The 19,579-nt window shown below is 49.0% G+C and overlaps 1 protein-coding gene across 1 annotated transcript in view; it reads right to left on the reverse strand.

The window, feature by feature from the left end:
- Positions 1 to 19,573, reverse strand: part of Igdcc4 (immunoglobulin superfamily DCC subclass member 4) — a 36,520-nt gene extending 16,947 nt beyond the window's left edge. The window contains 4 exon segments of the mRNA XM_029564996.1: positions 624 to 760; positions 5,894 to 6,035; positions 6,733 to 7,086; positions 19,497 to 19,573. Coding sequence (XP_029420856.1) covers positions 624 to 760; positions 5,894 to 6,035; positions 6,733 to 7,086; positions 19,497 to 19,560 — 697 coding nt within the window. The 5' untranslated portion in view covers positions 19,561 to 19,573.
- Positions 19,574 to 19,579: the final 6 nt, after the last annotated feature.

Below are 19,579 nucleotides of genomic sequence, written 5' to 3' on the forward strand. Positions count from 1 at the left end.
CATGTGGTGGGGGCCGGCCTGGAATACATAAGTGGTTCCAGGCCAGCTGGGGCCAAAGGGAGGCCCTGTCTCAAAAAAACCGAAAAAAAAAAAAAAAAAAAGTGCTTGTTGCCAAGCCTGATGACTTGAAAAGGATCTTCAAACCTGCATGATAGAAAGAAAACTGACTTCCCCAATTGTGCACTGACCTCCATAAACACACCTTGGAGTATGCATACACAAACACAAAAGAAATAAAAAAAGGAAGGTAGAAGGACCGGGAGCATAGGTTGCAAGGAGCCAGACTGGCAGTACATGAAAAAGTGAATCCCTGACTTGCCCAGAGCCTTTAGGATACCCTAAGGGGTAAGGAAGCTAGGGGAAAGGGACTAGAGCTGCAGGGCACTGGCACCCCTCCTCTGGTACCTTGTCTGCAGGACCAGTCCCACTCCAACCCAGACTCCACAAGAAGGAAGGAACCTCACACTGGGAGTTGAGGTCTTGAGTTCCAGCCTGGGTTCTGTCCTCGGAACTATTACCCTGTCACCTGTCTGAAGATTGGGCCCAGACATCTTGTGGTCCCTCTCAGCTCCGAGATGACTGTCCCCAGAAATCCTCCAGTTTCCTGTTTGACTACCCCTTACCTCTGAGGGCCACCCTGAGTGGGGCCTCGCTGCTGAAGCGCCGGTGGGCTGAGTTGGTGGCCACACAGCGGTAGGAGCCTGTGTCACCATCCTGAACATCTAGGATCTGGAGAACGCCATTGGGAAGAGTGATGAGCCTTGGGATGGAGCAGAAGGTGCCTGTGAGGGGGCGGAGGCAGCACAGGAGGTGGACCACAAACCACAATGACAGAAATGCAAATTCAAACTATAAAATATAATCTCACTTAGCAGACTGACAAATGCAAGAAGGTCTAATAACAACATCCCAGGTGGACAAGGACATTGAGGAAGGCACCTCTGTCTGGTAGGTGTCATTCCATACACCCTCCTTCCTGGGCAAGCTGGTGACAGTTCAACATCAAAACTGCAAGGTTTTGATCCAGCAATGCCACTTCTAGGACCCTCTACTACAGGTAGTTTCATATATGTGCATGAAACAAATGACAAACAATATTCACTCCAGCAAAGTCCACAAAGCAAGAGACTGGAAAAAAGTCAGTGTCTAAGTATTGGGTGCAACCTGACTTCATGGGTTTGGGGACTTCCTACAGTGGACGGCTCCATGAGTGCTGATGGAGGGCCATCTGCAAAGTGTGTTTGGGTGCCACATGGTAACATGTGTGAGGACCCAAATGCTTATGTATTTGCATGTGTACTGAATGTTCCTATGAAAGGAGGTTGTCTCTGGGGAGGAGACCTGGGATCCTGGGGGCTGGGGAGAGAAGGACCCTACTTTGCATTACATATCCTTCATACAATTTGGATTTAAAAAATAACAACAGGGGCTGGAGAGATGGCTCAGTGGTTAAGAACACTGGCTATTCTTGCAGAAGACCTGGGATCGAATCCCAGCACCCACATGGCAGCTAACAATTGTCCGTAACTCTAGTTCCAGGGGATCCAATAGCCTCTTCTGTCCTCCGTGGGCACTGCATGACACGGGTGCACTTACATGCAGGCAATACATGCATACACATAAAATAAAAATAAAATATTAAAAAAATAGTAACAACAAAAACCTCTTACCTAGCTGGGTGTGAAAGCAAAGGCAGGTGTATTTCTGTGAGATCAACGCCAGCCTGGTCTACATAGTGAGTTCCAGGCCAGCTGGGTCTTTACGGAGACCCTGTCTCAAATCCAACCAACAACACACACACACACACACACACACACAATCTCTTACCTATGTTCCCTCTTCTTTCCCTAACACTAAATCCTCTTTATTCACATTGTCCCATTTGACCCTCAAAAGAACCACAAGAGAGGGCTGGAGAGATGTTTCGGTGGTTAAGAGCAATTGCTACTCTTGCAGAAGACAGGGGTTTGGTTCCCAACACCAACACCCACATGGTGGCTAACAACCATGGGTAACTCCAGTTCTGGGGACTCCAACGTCCTCTTCTGGCCTCTGTGAATATGTTATGCACACAATGCACAGCTATAAATGCAAGCAAAACACTCATACACATAAAATAAAAATAAATACATTAAAAATATTTTATTATTTTTATTTATGTATATTTGTGTATTGCCTGCATGTAGGTAAGTACACCCGTGTTGTGCGATGGCTGCAGAAGACAGAAGAGGCTGTCAGATCCCCTGGAACTAGAGTTACAGACAGTTGTTAGCTGCCATGTGGGCGCTGGGATTCGAACCTGGGTCTTCTGCAAGAACAACCAGTGTTCTTAACTGCTGAGCCATCTCTCCAGCCCCCAATAAATACATTTTTAAAAATTATTTTTATTTTATGTGTACTAGTGTATTACCTGCATGTAGGTAGATAGGTGCACCTGTGTCATGTAGTACCCACAGAGGTCAGAAGAGGGCTTTGGATCCCCTGGAATTGGAGTTACCGATGGTTGTTACCTGCTGTGTGAGTGCTGGGAATTGAACCTGGGTTCTCTGCAAGAGCAACCAGTGCTCTTAATCTCTGAGCCATCATCTCTCCAGCCCCAAATAAACTTTTTAAAAAAGAACCCCAAGAGCCAAATACGCCTTTAATCCCAGCACTTGGGAGGCAGAGGCAGGCAGGTCTCTGTGAGATCAAGGCCAGCCTGGTCTACATAGTGAGTTCCAGGCCAGCTGTGGCTGAAAGGAGACCCTATCTGAAATTTTTTTTTAATTTAAATGGTGTTAGAACGAGTGAAGTCATGCAGATGGCTGTGAGCACCTGGTGTTTGGGAAACATCAGTCTCATTCATGACTGGTTTCTATGGAAGAAAAAAAATATCCCCTACTATTAGAAATTGGTACAAGTGGGGCTGGGAATGAAGGTCAGTAGGTAGAGTGCTTACCTACTATGTATGAGGCCTGGGTTTGATCCCCAGCACCGTATAAACTGGGCGTGGAAGGAAAATCAGGAGTTCAAGGACAGCCTGGGCTACATAATAAGTTCAAAGCTAGCCTAGGTTACCTAAGATACTATCTTAAAAGAAAGTACCAGGAAATTGCCTTGGGGTTTAGTCTTTATGGTTCATTTAAAAAATGCATACCTCAGGCAGGTTGTGAAGTCGCATGCTTTTAATCCCAGCACTTGGAAGGCAGAGGCAGGCGGATCTCTGTGAGCTCAAGGCCAGCCTGGTCTGCATAGTAAGTTCCAGGCCAGCTGGAACTACAGGGAGACACTGACTCAAAAAAAAAAAAATGTGTACCTCTCCCCTCCTGACAGAATATATTTGTTAACTGCACATTCTCACAGCCTACTCCAAGACATGTGGACTCCGTCAACCACTGAGCTGATTTTATGAATAGCATAATTGCACATATATTATATCTGGGCACATGTAAAAATACATACCTTGGCCATAATCAAGTTGCTGTTTTAGACATTTCTTTATTCTCTGACACAATGTGCTGGGACATGTGAGGCTAGCTTATTTATAGATGAGGATCACTTTTCAGAGGACTTAGTGGCAAACACTCCTGGAGCTCGGGAACTGGCAGCTCCAGCCTCGTGGGCAAGGCCTGTCCCTTCATGGAGTGATGCCTGAATTAGATTCTGGGATGGAAGAGCTGAACCCCACTGCTTTGCTGAGGCCAGCTTGGTCTACATGAGTGAGTTCCACACCAGTCTGAGACCCTGTCTAAAACAAAACAAAACAAAACAAAAGCCTAACGATAAGAGGAAAACAAAAACAAATAGGGCCAGGTGCATAGGCACAGGCCTGTGATCTCAACAGTGGGGAGGCTGAGGAAGGAGGATCATAAGTTTGAGGCCATCCTGAGCTACACAGCAAGACTCTGGGCTCAAAAGTTAACAGTGGTTCCTCCTTTTTTGTTATATGAACTTTTATTTTTTTATTTATTTTTATAATTTGTGTATGAGTGTTTTGCGTGCATGTATATAAGTGCACCTATGCATACAATGCACATGGAAGTCAGAAGGGAGTGCTGGGTGCCCTGGAACTAGAGTTACATACAGACAGTTATAAGCCACCATGTGAGTGCTAGGAACTGAACCTAGGTCCTCTGTAAGAGCAGCCAGTGTTCTTAACTGCTGAGCCATCCTTCCAACCCTATATGGATTTTTAAAATGCACCTTTGGTCCAGGATGAAGTTTAGTTGATAGAATGCTTGCTCAGCATGCTTGGTACTCAAGCCCTGGGTTCAATCTCCAGCACCACTCTGTGTGGGGGTGTGTGGGGGTGCATATCTTTAATCCCAGCACACGGGAGGTAGAGGCAGAAGGATCAGGAATTCAAAGTTATCCTTGGCTAATATTAAGTTTGAGGTTAAGTCGAGCTACATGAAACCTTGTCTCACAAAAACCTAAAACAGGTGCTGGGGAGATGGCTCAGCAGTTACGAGCACTGGCTGCTCTTGCAGAGGACCCAGGTTCGGTTCCCAGCACTCACATGGTGGCTAACAACTGGCTGTAACTAGTTCTAGGGATCTGATGGCCTCTTCTGACCTCTGTGGGCATTGCTTGACACAGATGCATTTACATACATGCAGGCAATACACTCATGCATAAAAAAATAATAAAATAAATAACCTAATATGATATAAAGACTACACTTTGGAGTTTATTTTGTTTCTTTGCTTGTTTTGCTTTGTTTTGTTTATTGAGACAGGGTCTCACTATGTAGCTCTGGCTGGCCTGAACTTGCTATGTAGACCTAGCTGGCCTTGAACTCAGAGAGATCCACCTGCTCTGCCTCTTGAGCACTTGGATTAAAGGCATGTGCTGCCACATCCAGTCAAAGACCATACTTTGGGAAACCACAATCTAATCGAACCTTTGCCCGCTGTTTCATTTCACAGATGTAGGGAGAACAGGACTGGGTGAGAAGTGATGCTGAGGCAACAGGATCTCTTATGTTGACATTCACAGTCACAGAAGTCCTGTGGTTTTTCTATACCTTCCATCCTAGCCACTCAAGCAAAAGTCAACAAGCTGGGATGGCCCAGCAGTTAAGAAGTGAGTCCCTAGGCTGTGTTTCTGAGCCCAAGTGATTCCACTTCCAAGTAGCAGGGGAGAAAGATGCAGCTCATAGCTAGAGTTGCAGGAAACTGTCGGATGACTGGCCAGGAAAGGCTTTTAGAATCACATTCCCAAAGATGCATGAGGATTCAAAGAGTGAGGATTGAGACTTGAAGTCAATCCAAAGACACAGAAGCAGTGAGCCTCTTTGTTCTGGCCTGATTTGTGTGCATCAGGACCTGCCAGGGGGCCACAGCAGGGGAAAAAGTCCTGGTCCACCTCTGCTTCTCTTCCAACCTGGAATCCTTCCCTGAGATTGTTCCACCTGGTCACTGCTTCCATATGAAGAGAGTTGGATGAAACAGGAGAGATCCTATAGCCCACTTATCATATGGCTGCACCTAACGGTGAAACTGAGAAAGGAAGAGAATTTGGGCATCCAAGGGGAAAGTCTAGAGCAACCTTGGAAAGAGCAAACCCTGAGCGGACATCATTCTGCCAGTGGCTCCTGGTATGGCTGTAGATAGACCACAGCAGCTCTTTGGCTTTTAGTTCCCCGCAATAAAGCAAGTTGAATGTTCAGAAGGGCTGGAGGTTTTCTCCAGGCCCATGCACCCCAACCTGATGGGTGGCTTCCCTCCCAGAGAGGACGCCTTCTTGTCTGCCTTCTCCTTGGGACCAGAAATAAGCTAGGAGTCACACAATGGTTGGCTCTCCAGTCAGTTAGGTGAATGGAGCTACCCTGGCTGCAAGAATCCAAGTTTTAAGCATGTCCTAGAGCCTTCTGCCCTGTACACTGGGACAGATTCCCTTTTGGGACACTCACCGAGGCTCCTCAGGCAATGTCACCTGGTCCTTTTCCCAAGTAATGATGGGGGCTGGCAGACCCTCGATGTGGCACTCAAAGCGAGCTGTCCCATTCTCCTCCACTGTCTGAGGCTCCGGGTGCAGAGAGAAGTGTGCAAGTGCTGGGGATGAGCACAGTGGGAGGGAGGGAGGGAGGGAGGGAAGGAGGGAGGGAGGAAGGGAGGGAGGAAGGGAGAGAGAGAGAGAAACAGCAAGCACAATGACACACCACACAGAAACACGGAGTCATGGAAACATACAGTCCAACAAATCCAGGCTAAGGGAAACAAAGTTGGAGAGTGGAGGGAGGTAGCAGAGGGATAAGAAGTGATGACTGGTCAGATGTTACTGGCAGATTGAATTCTAAGGTTCCCTCAGTCCAACATCATTGTCAGGGTCTCACTCTAATAAGATGCACATTTTCTGGTGGCTTGTGCCTCCGGAGAGCCCCGAGCAGGACAATGGGGCTTGGCTGTATCCCCTCTGCACCCTCTGAACTGTATGGGCGGGGGGGGGCTCCTGAAGAGATACCCTTGAGCCCTGACCTCTTTCCTGGTAGACAGCACAACCCTATACTCTAGAACTCAGAGGGCAGGGAAAGGAGGGCAGGAGAGTGGTGACAAGCTGAAGGAATACTGAACAGTAAGGGCAGGCAACACCAGGAGGGGACCCACTGAGCAGGACAGGACAGGAGGCAGGGAAATGAGGGATGGGTTCCAGAGGTAGGTGCTGGTACAGGTAACTAACTGCAGAACTGCTCCCCGCCCCCCCACCCCTCCAGGTCTCTGTCTCACCCCAGCCCTAGATGCAAGCACTTACTGGCAAGCTTGACCACAGCAACTTGGCTGGCCACTACTCCCAGAGGGCCATGGGCCAGACAGGAATAACTGCCCTCAATAACCTTCTGGGACCTAGGGGCTTCCTCATCATTCCTGTCTTCAGGTTCCAGACGTGAGGACAGCCACAGGGAGCCATTGGGGAGCAAGTGTAGGTGATCATGCTCCAGCATGACATCCCCATCTTTGTTCCATGTCACCCTGCTCGGTGGTCCCGTGGCAGCAGCCCCCAGACTACAGTCCAGCACCACAGCCTGCTTGGGGCCCAGGATCACTTGAAGTGGCCCTATGTCACAGCTCAGCTCAACAGTTGTCTTCTGGGGTAATGGTAGCTCCCCTGTGTGGAAGAAGAGGCACCAAGGCCATTAGTGTGTGATGTCCTTGCTCCTGAGCCTGCATGTAACCTGGGTCTGGGGCCAATCACTTATGGAAAGACTTGTATCTGAACCCAGTTCTTCCCTTACTGGCTATTCCTGTTCTTCTTGGCTCCCATCTTTCCTCTGTTTGACTTCACACTCCCCCCCCCATAAAAAAAAAAAACGCTTAGTTCACAACATTGTTCTTCTTGGCCCCCATCTTTCATCTGACTTCACATCCCCCCTATAAAAAAAAAACCCTCAGTTCACAACAGCACTATTACAACAGCCAAAAAGTAAACACCACCCAAATGTTCATTTTTCACCTGAGTGATAAATTTGTTACTCAGCTAGCAAGAGGAATGAGGTATGGTGCATGCTATCACATACATACATGGATGCTATCACATGGATGAACCCTGAAAACTTAATACCAAGTGAAAGGCACCAGTCATCAGATGCCACATACTCATGACCTCATTTCCATGAAATGTCCAGAAGAGGCATATCCATAAAGACAGAAAATTAATCGTTGCCAGGAACTGTGGGCTAGCATGGGACTGACTGCTAGCAGACATGAGGTTCCTTTTTGATGAAAATGTTCTAGAATTAGACAGTGGTGAACACTACACAATTCTGTTAGTATATTAAAAACTAAGAGGCAGGAGGCCACCGGGAGATGTGGCCTAGATAGGTTGTGCTTGCTTAGCATACATGAGGCCTGGGTTTCTCTCCATAATCACATAAACCAGATATAGTTGTGCACCCCTGTAATCCCAACAGTCCAGAGGTGGAGGCAGAAGAATCAGTTCAGGGTCATCTTCATCCTCAGCTACATAGCAAGTTGGAAGCCAGCCTGCACTACGTGAGACTCTAACTCAAGATAAAACTTAACAACAACAAAAAAAAACACTTGTACATTACATTGTGAGTGGAGAATTCTGAATTGTATCTTGGTTAAAACACACACACACACACACACACACACACACACACACACAGATTCCTTCCTCATAGGGCTATGGTGAGAATCCACTGGGATGATGTGTGAGGACAGCGTAGCATTGCCTGGCACAGGACCATGGCTCAGTAATTTCACTCCCTCCCCTGGCACCTAACAGATCATCCCCATCATTACCCAACCAAATACACAGCACAAGCTGGAAAAATGTTGTAGCTGGGCAACACTGAGAATGTACTGAGTATAAAAAGAGAATGTGGACCGGGCGTGGTGGCTCACACCTTTAATCCAGCACTTGGGAGGCAGAGGCAGGCGGATCTCTGTGAGTTCAAGGCCAGCCTGGTCTACATAGTGAGCTCCAGGACAGCTGGGGCTACAAAGAGACCCTGTCTCAAAAAGGCCAAAAAAAAAAAAGAGAGAATGTGCACATGGGTGAATACATGCATGTCCCCTGCAGACCCTAATACGGCTCCTGCCAAAAAGAGAAAATGGGGGAGCCATGGAAGAATGCACATGATCTGAGATCAAGGCAGAATCACAAAGGGCCAGGTTCACATCTTTTTTTTTTTTTTTTTTTTTTTTTGAGCCAGGGTCTCCTTGTAGTCCCAGCTGTCCTGGAACCCACTATGTAGAACAGGGTGGCCTTAAACTCACAAAGATCACCCTGCCTCTGCCTCCCAAGTGCTGGGATTAAAGGCATGCGCCACCACGCCCAGCTGGTTCATATCTTTTTTTAAAAAAAAAGGATTTAAGGGGGCTGGAGAGATGGTTCAGCGGTTAAGAGCACCAACTGCTCTTGTAGAGGACCCAGGTTCGAGTCCCAGCACCCACATGGCAGCTACGAACCGTCCTTAACTCCAGTTACAGGGGAATCCGAAGCCCTCTTCTGACTTCTGCGGCATTGCACGACACCGGTGCACTCACATACATGCAGGCAATACACTCGTACACATAAAATAAATAAAATACTTTAAAAAAAAAGGATTTAAGTTGTGTGTGGTGGCAAATGCCTTTAATCCCACCACTGCAAAGGCAGGCAGATCTCTGTGAGATGGAGGCCAGCCTGGCACACATTGTGAGTTCCAGCCAGCTGAGGCTACAGGGAGACTGTATTAGTCACTTTTCTGTTGCTGTGATAGACACACTGACCCAAGCAATTTATAGAAGGAAGAAGTTACTTGAGCTTACTGTTCCAGGGGAATTACAGTCCATCTTGGCAGGGAGGCATGACAGCAGAGGTGGCTGGAGCAGGAGCAGCAGAAGCTAAACTCTCACATCATCACACAGGCACAGGAAGCAAGAGAGAGACCAGAGATTTGGCAAGGCTTAAGAACTCTCTGAGCCCACCCCCTGTGATGTTCTTCCTCTAGGATAGCCACACCTTCTAAAACCTCCCAAAACAATGCCATCATCTGGGGACAAAATGTCCAAACACTTGGAGCCTATGGGGGCCATTTTCATTCAAGCCACCACAGAGACCCTGTCTCAAAAAAAGAAAAGAAAAAAAAACTCAGAAATAAATAAATTAAATATAAAAAATAAAAATGTTTGTGTGTATGAGTGTTTACCTGCAGGTACATATGTGTACCAAGTGCATGTAGCACCCATGGATCCCTTAGAACTGGAGTTACAGCCAATTATGAGTTAACATGTGGGTGCTAGGAACTGAAGCCTGGTCCTTTGTAAGAGCAACAAGAGCTGTTAACTGGGGCAGGCCAGGTGGTACTCACCTTTAATCCCAGCACTTGGCAGAGGCCAACCTGGTCTACATAGCTAGTTCCAGGGCTACACAGTGAGCCCCATCTCAAAAAGAGGAAAGGAGGAGGAAGAGGAGGACGAGGGCGAGGACGAGGAGGAAGAGGCAACCTTGGGCTACTGAGTTTTTATGGGACAGGGAGACAGCAGGTCAGCTTTGATGGGAGGACCCTCATGGGGAGGACCAATCATTGCTCTATGAATAATAATGACCAGGCTCTGTTGAAATTTTGGTTAAGATAAGAAACACTGGAGCTGGTGAGATAACCCAACAGTTAAGAGCTTTTATTTTTATTATTAATTTTTGAGACAGGGTCTTACTATGAAGCCCTGGCTGGCCTGAAACTATTTATGTAGACCAGTTGGCTTCAAACTTAGAGAACTGCCTGCCTCTGCCTCCTGAGAGCTTGGATTAAAGACATACACCTTTATGCCCAGCCCAAGGTTTCTTCTTATTCTCTGACCTGACTCCTCACTACAAGACAGAATGGCACCATCTGAAAACAGACCAGCAACAGAGGCAATATATTCATCATGAGGCAGATCTGGGCTGACAAGCCACACAAAGCATGACAGCTAGGCAATCAGGAGACCCTTAGTTTTAATCCAGCACCATCCAGCTGAACTATATGGCCTTGAGATAGGCACTTCTTCTGGCTTTGGTTTATTTTTTAAAATATTTTATTATTTTTATGTGTATGTGTGTATTGCCTGCATGTAGGTAAGTGCACCCGTGTCGTGCAATGCCCACGGAGGACAGAAGAGGCTGTCAGATCCCCTGGAACTGGAGTTAGGACAGTTGTTAGCTGCCATGTGGGTCCTGGGATTCGAACCCGGGTCTTCTGCAAGAACAACCAGTGTTCTTAACCGCTGAGCCATCTCTCCAGCCTCGGTTTTAGTTTCTTTAAACATAGCAAGTAATCTCTGGTATTGGTTGTGTAATTATTCACTGGCACAGACACCCACTCCTGAGCAAACCTATAGCTCCAACCACACAAATGTCCCATGCTGATTGATATAACTGTTCCCCCTGTCTGCCACATGGGTCAACACTTAGATACAACCTTCTGTGTCCCCATGTTCCCTTCCCACAGCATTCAGGGAGGAAAAAGACAGTCCTAACTGGCTGAGATAAGGGGTCCAGGGCAAAAGCTTGGGCGTTACTCTACAATGTGAAGGATGGAGGGACAGAAAAACATAATCAGATCACTGCTCTCTCATTCTATCAAGGCTCTGCTGGACATGTCTAGCTTCAGAGCAGGCCTGAGTGGAAATGGGAGGGTCCTAGGGGAGAAGCAGTCCTGCTTTCACTGGGGCATAAGATCAAGGAGATGGCTCAGTTAGTAAAATGCTTGCCATACAAGTGTGAGGTCCTGAGTTTGAATCCGCATCACCTACATCTGTAATTCCAGTGCTGGGGAGTGGGAGACGGGTGGATCCCTGGAGCTCAGTGGTCAGCCAGCTAGACGAGCCCAATTGATGAGATCCAGGTTGAGAGACTCTTTCTTGAAAAATAAGGTGGAGAGCTATTGAGGAAGACACCCAACACTGACCTTCTGGCCTCCAAATGCACACCTATGAACATGTAATACAACATATATGCTCATGCACACATAGAACCATTTAGCGACTCTGAGACTCAGTTTCCACGTTTCAAATGAAAATGCTACTAAGCCTGTGAGAATTCAACCGCTGTGTGTCAGGGATTCAGCCTAGAGCCTGATGGACTGCTCTTAAGGAGCAGCTCTTTCTTCTTTGGTGGGGTGCTGGGGTATGGAGCCAAGGGCTTTGTACATGTTAGGCAAATGCTCTACCACAGAGCTACAGTTGAAGCCCGGGGGACTCATTCTTTTAAAGCCTGGGGTATACTGTAAAGAGCTACACAAATGCTGTTCGCTGTTCTTAGCATCCAGTTCGTTTGCTCTCTAAAGCCCCAGATTCTATGATTCAAATTCACAGTTGTGGAAGGCAAGCCTCGGCTGTCAGCCCAGAGGCTCGCAATGTCAGGGTTCAGTCGCTGAGCAGTAAGCTTCAGTTTCAGGGGAGAAAAAGCCCCACAGAACACGAATCCCCGAAGCCTCCCGCAGCCTCCCCGCCCCCTAAAGCATGTCCGGGGCTTGGAAAATCCCCTGTGGTGCCGAACAAACAATGTGAACAGTTGGGGCCTAAGCAGCTGCTGGGTATGTCAGCAGCCTGGGCTCTGGCGGGCAGGACAGCCGCCAGAGGGGCCGGTGGCTGGCTGGAGAGCCCAGAGGAGCTCCAATTCCCTTCCTGAATATTCATGGATCAGCAGATGTCTGGTTTCACCACCTCAGAGAAGCCCAACAAAACCGAACCAGGGAAACCCACAGGGAAGGAGATGCAGAAAGAACAGGAGCCCCCCTCACAGAGTAACAGGGGCCGTGCTCAAGCAGGAGTGGGCCCATTCCGATGGAAATCTCTGCGAAGCTCATTCCACAGATGGGTAAACTAGGGGCCAAATATCTGGGTGTTTCTCTGGAAGGGGAGTTTGAGAGCTGTCCTTTGACTTTTAGAAGATGAACCCAGAAATGGAGAGACAATTGTTCTTGGAGAGGTTTTCCTCTGCCTCAGTGCCCCACCTGATTTCCAGACACAAGATGTCAGCCTCTCTGGTAGACGGCTCTGCCTACTCAGAGGAAAGATTTTCAAATGCCACTTGAAAGTCCCTTCTCTATTCCTTTCTTTTTTTTAAGACAAGGTCTCCCTTTAGCCCCAGCTGGCCTTCATCTTACAGAGATCTGCCTGTCTCTGCCCTCCCAAGTGCTGCTGGCATTAAAGGTGAGTGCCGCCATGCCCTAATGCTCTTCCTTCTGCATTCTTCCTCATCTAGGGGTGAAACAAGCTTTGGCCCCCTCCTGGGTCATTTGGCCCCCTGGATTCTAGCTCCAGTCATTTTTGGGTCAGCTCCTTTCCTCCCCTTCAGTCTCAGTTTCCCCAACCTTAAAATGAGAGTCTCTGGGGCTGGAGAGATGGCTCAGCGGTTAAGAGCACCGACTGCTCTTGCAGAGGACCGGGGTTCAATTTGCAGCACCCACATGGCGGCTATGAACTGTCCTTAACTCCAGTTGCAGGGGAATCCAATCCGATGCCCTCTTCTGACCTCTGCGGCATTGCACAACACGGGTGCACTCACATACATTCAGGCAATACACTCATACACATAAAATAAAAATAATAAAATTAAAAAAAAAAAGAGAGTCTCCAAACTTCTCAAACAGTTGCATTAAAATTCTAGGGCTGGAGATGTCACTGGGTTGGTAGTCCCTTGGGGCTTAGTGCTACACATTTGAAATCTCATCACTAGGGAGGTTAAGTCAGGAGGATCAGAAATTTAAAGTTGGGCTGGGAATATAGCTCAATAGTAGAGTGCTTGTCTAGCATGTTTGAGGCCCTAAGTTCTAGTCCCAGTAACACACACACACACACACACACACACACACACACACACACACACACAGAGTCCAAGATCATCCTCAGCTACACAGGGAGTTCAAGACCAGCCTGGGCTACATGAGACCCTGTCTCAAAGAAACCAAAATAAACCAAACAAAAATTCTTTCAACCACAGAGAATCTACCTGTCTTTTGAGAAAGGGTCTTCCTGTAGCCCCAGCTGACCTGGTATTTGATATGTAGATTAGGCTAGCCTCGATCTCACAGAGATCTGCCTGCCTCTGCCTGCCTCCCAAGTGCTGGGCCTAAAGATGCATGCCAATATGCCCAGCCAGCCTGAAACTTTTCAACCTCTCTGACTCTGCTCCACAAAACAGCAATGTTTGCATTAATACACATGTGCCTTCTCTATCACCAAACCTCATGATGTCCAGAGAGGGTGGACCTTATTTCCAAGGTTCCTGCTACCCCTAGCCCATTGCATGACTGACCCTCAAAGTCAGGGGACTCTTGCTGCCTCCAGGGGCTTATCTCTCCACAATCCTCCTCTTTTTGGTGAGACTGACAGAGATACTGAGCTTCTGTGTTTGGGAATCTCCAGCCATTTCTCAATTTTATTTTTCTGGCAGGTTGTTTTCTTTTGAGACATGATCTCACTGTGTAACCTAGACTGTCTTTGATCCTCTTGCCTCTGCCTCTCAAGTGCTGGGATTACAGATGTGCACCATCATATTGGGCTCTGACAGATTATTTTATCTACTTAGAGGATGAATTAAATTTTTATAAGCCTACTGAGAACCAAATCAGAAAGGCAATTTGCTGTGGAGTTCCAGGGTCAGCTTGGAGAGGTTTGGTGGGATCAGCAGGAGCCTGGAGTGGATTCCATTCTCCAGAGAATGTTTAGGAAGGTTAGGGGCATGTCGATGGGGGAGGGGAGCAAGGCTAAGAATTTTCCCCAAACATCAGTACCTCATGGCTTCCATATTTTCAAGTCAAAGGGCAATTATCTCTGATACTGTGGGCCACTCTTCTTTTCCAAGGGCCACAAGTAGTTTCTTCAGAACTCTGGCCACCTGCCTTACCACACACTAAGCGCCTCCTACTAACAGCTGGAAGGAGGGTTGGGATGGGTACCAAGGACCCTAGGAGGACCTCAGCCCTCCCTCTATCTATAATCCAGAGAAGGAGGCTCAGCATCATCCAAGTAACAGGACATCCATACTCAGCTGTGCCTGCCTCCCTCTGGATCTCCCATACCCTTTCCACCCCTGCCATGTAGCAAAGCCACTCCCAAGCCTCTGAAAGCTTCTTGCTCTTCCACATGCTACTGGTGTTCCCTCTCCCTAGAAAGGTTTTGAACCAGTCTGACTTAGACACCTGTCCCTCTTCCTCTTCCTGCTCTTAGGACACCTGGATAACTGTAGTTTCCACTGAAGACTTTTTTTTTTTTTTTGAGACAGGGTTTCATATAGCCCAGGCTGGCCTCAAACTCTATAAGCAGCTGAGGATGGCCTTTAATCCCAGCACTTGGGAGGCAGAGGCAGGCAGATCTCTGTGAGTTTGAGGCCAGTTCCAGATCAGCTGGGGCTACAGGGAGACCCTGTCTCAAAAAGACCAAAAAAAAAAAAAAAAAAAAAAAAAAACATGAGAATGACCTTGAAGTTCTGATCCTCTTTCCTCTACCTCCCAAGTGCTAGAATTACAGGCTGGATCACAGGACCTGGTAGGTGCATGATGGGCAGTCACTCTACCAACTGAGCTACATCCCAGCCCCACTTTGGTTTGCCCTTCTCGGTGACTAAACAAAAAACTTTTGGGATTATCTCCTAGTTAGCTTTTAGGATTTAATGCCTAAAACAGTGTCTGGTGCAGAGTAGATACTCAGTAAATACTCCTCAAATGACTAGAGATGTAGACCCTCTCAAATAGTCATAAAGTCCTTTTCACTTTCCTAGGCCTCAGTTTCTTATCTGTGAAACTAACAGTAACTCCCTTTGATACTGGGGATAATTTGAGTAATACAGATAGAAACTGCCTGGCATATTATGTGACACCTACTATGACACTAGTCACCTAACAAAATTCTTTAAAAAACACAGAGACTGGGGGCTGGGTATGTAGCTCATTGGGTGGAGTACTTGCATGATACCCTGGATTTAATTCCCAGCACTACATAAACTGGGTATGGTGGTGTACATCTGTAACTCCAGCACTAAGAACTTGGAGGCAGGAGGATCAGAAGTTCAAGGACATCTTTGGCTACATAGTGAGTTCAAGGCAGGCCCAGGCTACAAAAGAACCCATCTAAAACAAGCAAATAAAACCCACAAAGAAACAGAAAGGAAACCGACAGTGAAAGAAACTGTCTAAGCATTACTAGGGCCAGGAGCTTGTTACCTTGCCTGTTCTCACATTATATACTGTTCATATGCTTAAAAATATCTTTCTCCTGCATCTGTGTCACCCCCATATGTTCTGCTGATAGGTGTCAGAGCTCTGTCCTCCAAACTATATGAGAAGGTCATGACGAAGTACTAAGTCCTTTATCAAATGATCCAGGAGTCTTGGTCTATACCTGAGGGAGAGAGTTTATTGGTCCTTGGCTTACTTGACCCCAATAACCTCATGGTCCCTTCAAATCCACAAGATGTCTGAGTCCCAGCAGGGGACAGTAGGAGCGGCAGCTAGGCTGGGTCTGAAGAGAGCAGGGTGAATGGCAGGACATCCTCTCTGGTTTTCCTTCCCTAAACCTCACCTTCCATTGCTCCCTCTCACCAAGATAGAATCTTCTCCATAGAGCCCCTTACTCCTCCTCCTGATCGCCTAGGATCCCCCAGGCCTGCCTGGCAATGACATCTGTTTTGCATCTGGAATTCCATGTCATCTGGTTGCTGTCCTTCAGAGACATGGGAGGGAACAGAAGGAGGTGGTGAAGAAGGGATAATTCTGGATCACTGGACTAGCCTGAGAAAGAACTCAGGCTTAAAGATGACAGCTGCTCTTGTGGGGGAGAGAAGTGCAGAGAGGATGAATTTGGTATGGGTGCACCAAATCCCAGGAGAGGGTGGCTTGCCAGCCTTGTAGTTTAAGAGCGAGCCAGGAGACTGGGTACAGCTCCAGTTCAGTCCTAATTGTATAACTTTGGGAAGTCACTTTATTTTTTTTTTTTTTTTTTTTTGGGGTTTGGTGTCACTGTATAGTCCAGGCTATCCTCAAACTGGCAGTCCCCATGCCTCAGCCTCATAGATGCTGGGATTACATTCATAGACCACCACAACTGACTGTTCTTGTGCTTTTAAGATAGAAAGAGGGGTTAAGACCTTTGTGTCAAGGTCTCACTATGTAGCCCAAGCTGTCATTGAATTTGAATTCACAGTGATACTCTTGCTTCAGTCTTCTAAGTGCTGGGGTTACAGATGCAGTACACTACCAGGCCTGGCTTTCTACGTTTTTTTGAGTGCTGACATTGCATGATGCTCTAATTATGAGCTCCCTTAACTCGATCTACCTTTAGGAGAAAATTTGTACTTAAATGTGTGATTAATGAGACCCTGAAAATACATCCAGGATCAAGAGAAGGTTTTGTGACTTCCTGGTAAGATTCACTATTAAAAGAAGCTTCCAATGTTTGTCCTGGTTCCAGTCTTTCTAAGATGGGCCTCTGAGCCTCCAGGGATGGCAGAGAAGGAACTTCCCAGGGAAGGAAAAGTTCCTGTGTTCTCAGAGCCCTCTGGATTCCCCATGCTCCAACTTCTAACTTGAGTGGAAAGGGGAACCCCACTTATTGTATATAATAAACTTAGCCTTTCTACCATTGCCCTCAGTGGGAGTCTCATCCCTATGAATTCAGTCCACAGTCTCTGACCCAGGAGCAATTAAAGGAAGTAAGCAGGTGCTGGAACTGTCCTGATCTCAGCGCCAGCCCTTCGTTCTGGCCCATCTGTCCCGTCCTACTGACTCCATTTCCTTATTACCTCTAGAATCCAGACACTCTAGCCCACCCAAACTGCCACTCCACTAGCTGCCTCCCTCCTGCCCAGCCCTGCACCATCCATTCTTCACACTGGCTGCAGTGAACTGAGGTAAAGCTGACCTGAAAATCTGCTTACAGAGGGGCAGGTCTCAGGCCAGAAACCTGGGGCTAATAACTGCCCTTCACGAGCTGGGGCTACTCTCCTCTCCTGACAATCCATGGCCCATCTGTCCCTCATCTGTCCAATCCACCTCTGTATTCTAAACTCCAGCCAGATTTATCTTGATGCAATGATCTGAACTAAATTGCCTCCCAATGTTGGAAACAGCTTCTTGGTCAGGAAAACTTCCCCATCAACCTTCCTCCTCCGCAGGGCTGGCTCCTCCCCCAAGTTCTTCAGGAACCTTTCCTCCTCTTCCCAGTCTGGCTCAGGAGCCTCTCTTCTGTTTGCAAGGAACTTGTCAGTCCTGGTCCCCTACCCTCAAGCCCAAAACCTAAAGCCTTGTTTACTACATCCTGGACACCAAGCACGTGCTAGCCTATAAAGGGTGCTTAGCAAATATTGTGAATGAAAGGATACCCACCCAGGTCAAGTGCCTAGTCAGAGGTCTACAGGGGCGTCTCCAGGCTGCAGAAACTTGCACACTCTAAGGCGGTGAAGCCAGGGTAAAAATAGTTGCTGTAGCAGCCATTCCGGGGGGCAGCCAGGAAGAGCCCCAATGTAGGCCCCCACTGGCCAGAGCACTGGGGAGCAGGGAGAGACAAGTCTCCAAAGTCTCTCCCTCTTGCTCTGGCCTGAGGCCCCAACGGGTGCAGTTCCCAGACAGGATATCGGGATCCCGGAGGAAAAACAAAAGTTCGGGGAGGAACAACTATTCCTTAATTCTTTGGGCTCAGGGAGGACAGAGGTCTCTGACCTTCCTCCGACGTATTCACCTGACAACTCCTGGCCTGCCGCTTCTGCGGTCTAGTCGCAGGCACCTAAAGCCCTGAGGCCTCCAGCCAGGTCAGCAGTCGCGGAGGGAAAGGGGCGTGTCTAGGTCGCAAAGCTGGGGTCCGAGCTGTTCCCAACACTCACCCACCCGCTGTTTTCCTGGAGATGGGCCTGGGGCTGGCTGGGAAGAGGCTCCTCCCCCCCCATACCCCCCGCCACCCTCCCTGATTCCCTCCCACGTGGCCTGGCTGAGTCTCTGGAAAGCCGCAGCAGCTGGAGTGAAATCCCCCTCCCCACCCCCACCTCCAAGTCCCTCCCTGACTCGCCCCGGACACATCCTCAGCTCCCCCCTCGGCGGGGAAAGCAAGAAGTAGGCGAACAAAGCGGGCAAGCCCATCCCCCTCCAGGCCCTACCACCTACCCTCCCTTGGGCCGCCCCCAAAACGCACACGCCACCGAGGACCAGAGGGCCAGGGGTAGTAGAAGCAACCCCACCCCTCGGCCCCGCACACACACTTGGAGACTTCGTCACCGCCTCCGAGCCCTTTCTCCAGCGTAGACAACTCCGATCCTTACCTCTGACCCTACCCCACAGTAGGACTGGGGCTTAGGTGGGACTTCGCTGACCTCATCCACGCTTCCCTAGTCGGCCCTTGGGGGTGGGGCAGGAGTGACAGGCGTACCATCCAGACAGTCAGTGTTGGACACGTCCACCAAAGCAACTGGTTTCCTCCTGCCCCTCCCCCAGCTCCCTCCGGGGTTTGGGGTTTGCAACACCCCCACATCCCTCCCACAGCCCTAACTGGCCCCAGGGACCACACCCATTGGGCAAAGTTGAGTGTGGTTTTTCTCACTGCCAGCATCCCCCCACCCCCGGATCAATCGGAAATCTGCCGCTGCCCCCACCATAGGCAAGGACACTCCCCAAAAGCCAAGGCCAAATATTAGCTCCAGCCACAGTTACACACGCACCCGACACACATGGAGGTGCACGCGCACACTCTTTCACGCACACTCTCGACCCGGAGACACATGCGCGGGCAGGGCAGAAGCACGCCCCGAGAGCCACCAGCACCGCAGTCACCCGCGCGCGGACTACGCCACAGAGCGACCGAGGCGCGAGCTGCGGACACGTTCTCCCACCGGGGCACCCCAACGCCGCCACACTTCCACGCACACCGGGACACGCGCATGGGGACATGCTCACAGGGACACGCACTGTTCCAGGTTCGGCACAGCAAGGACACACACCCCTTGCGGAGAACTCCCCGAAGCCCCCCGCGCGCAGGCATCTCGGGCACCGGGGACGCCCACTCGCGACCCGGCTGGCGCGCCAGCCCCGCGGCAGCCCTTACCGCGCGTGGCCAGCAGGCAGAAGCTCAGCGCCAGAAGCCGGCGGCCCGCGTCCCCCCGCGCCATGGGGCCGGGTCCGGCCGCT

Source organism: Nannospalax galili, unplaced genomic scaffold (assembly GCF_000622305.1).
Source record: "Nannospalax galili isolate Female #2095 unplaced genomic scaffold, S.galili_v1.0 scaffold54, whole genome shotgun sequence".
NCBI classification, from domain to species: domain Eukaryota; kingdom Metazoa; phylum Chordata; class Mammalia; order Rodentia; family Spalacidae; genus Nannospalax; species Nannospalax galili.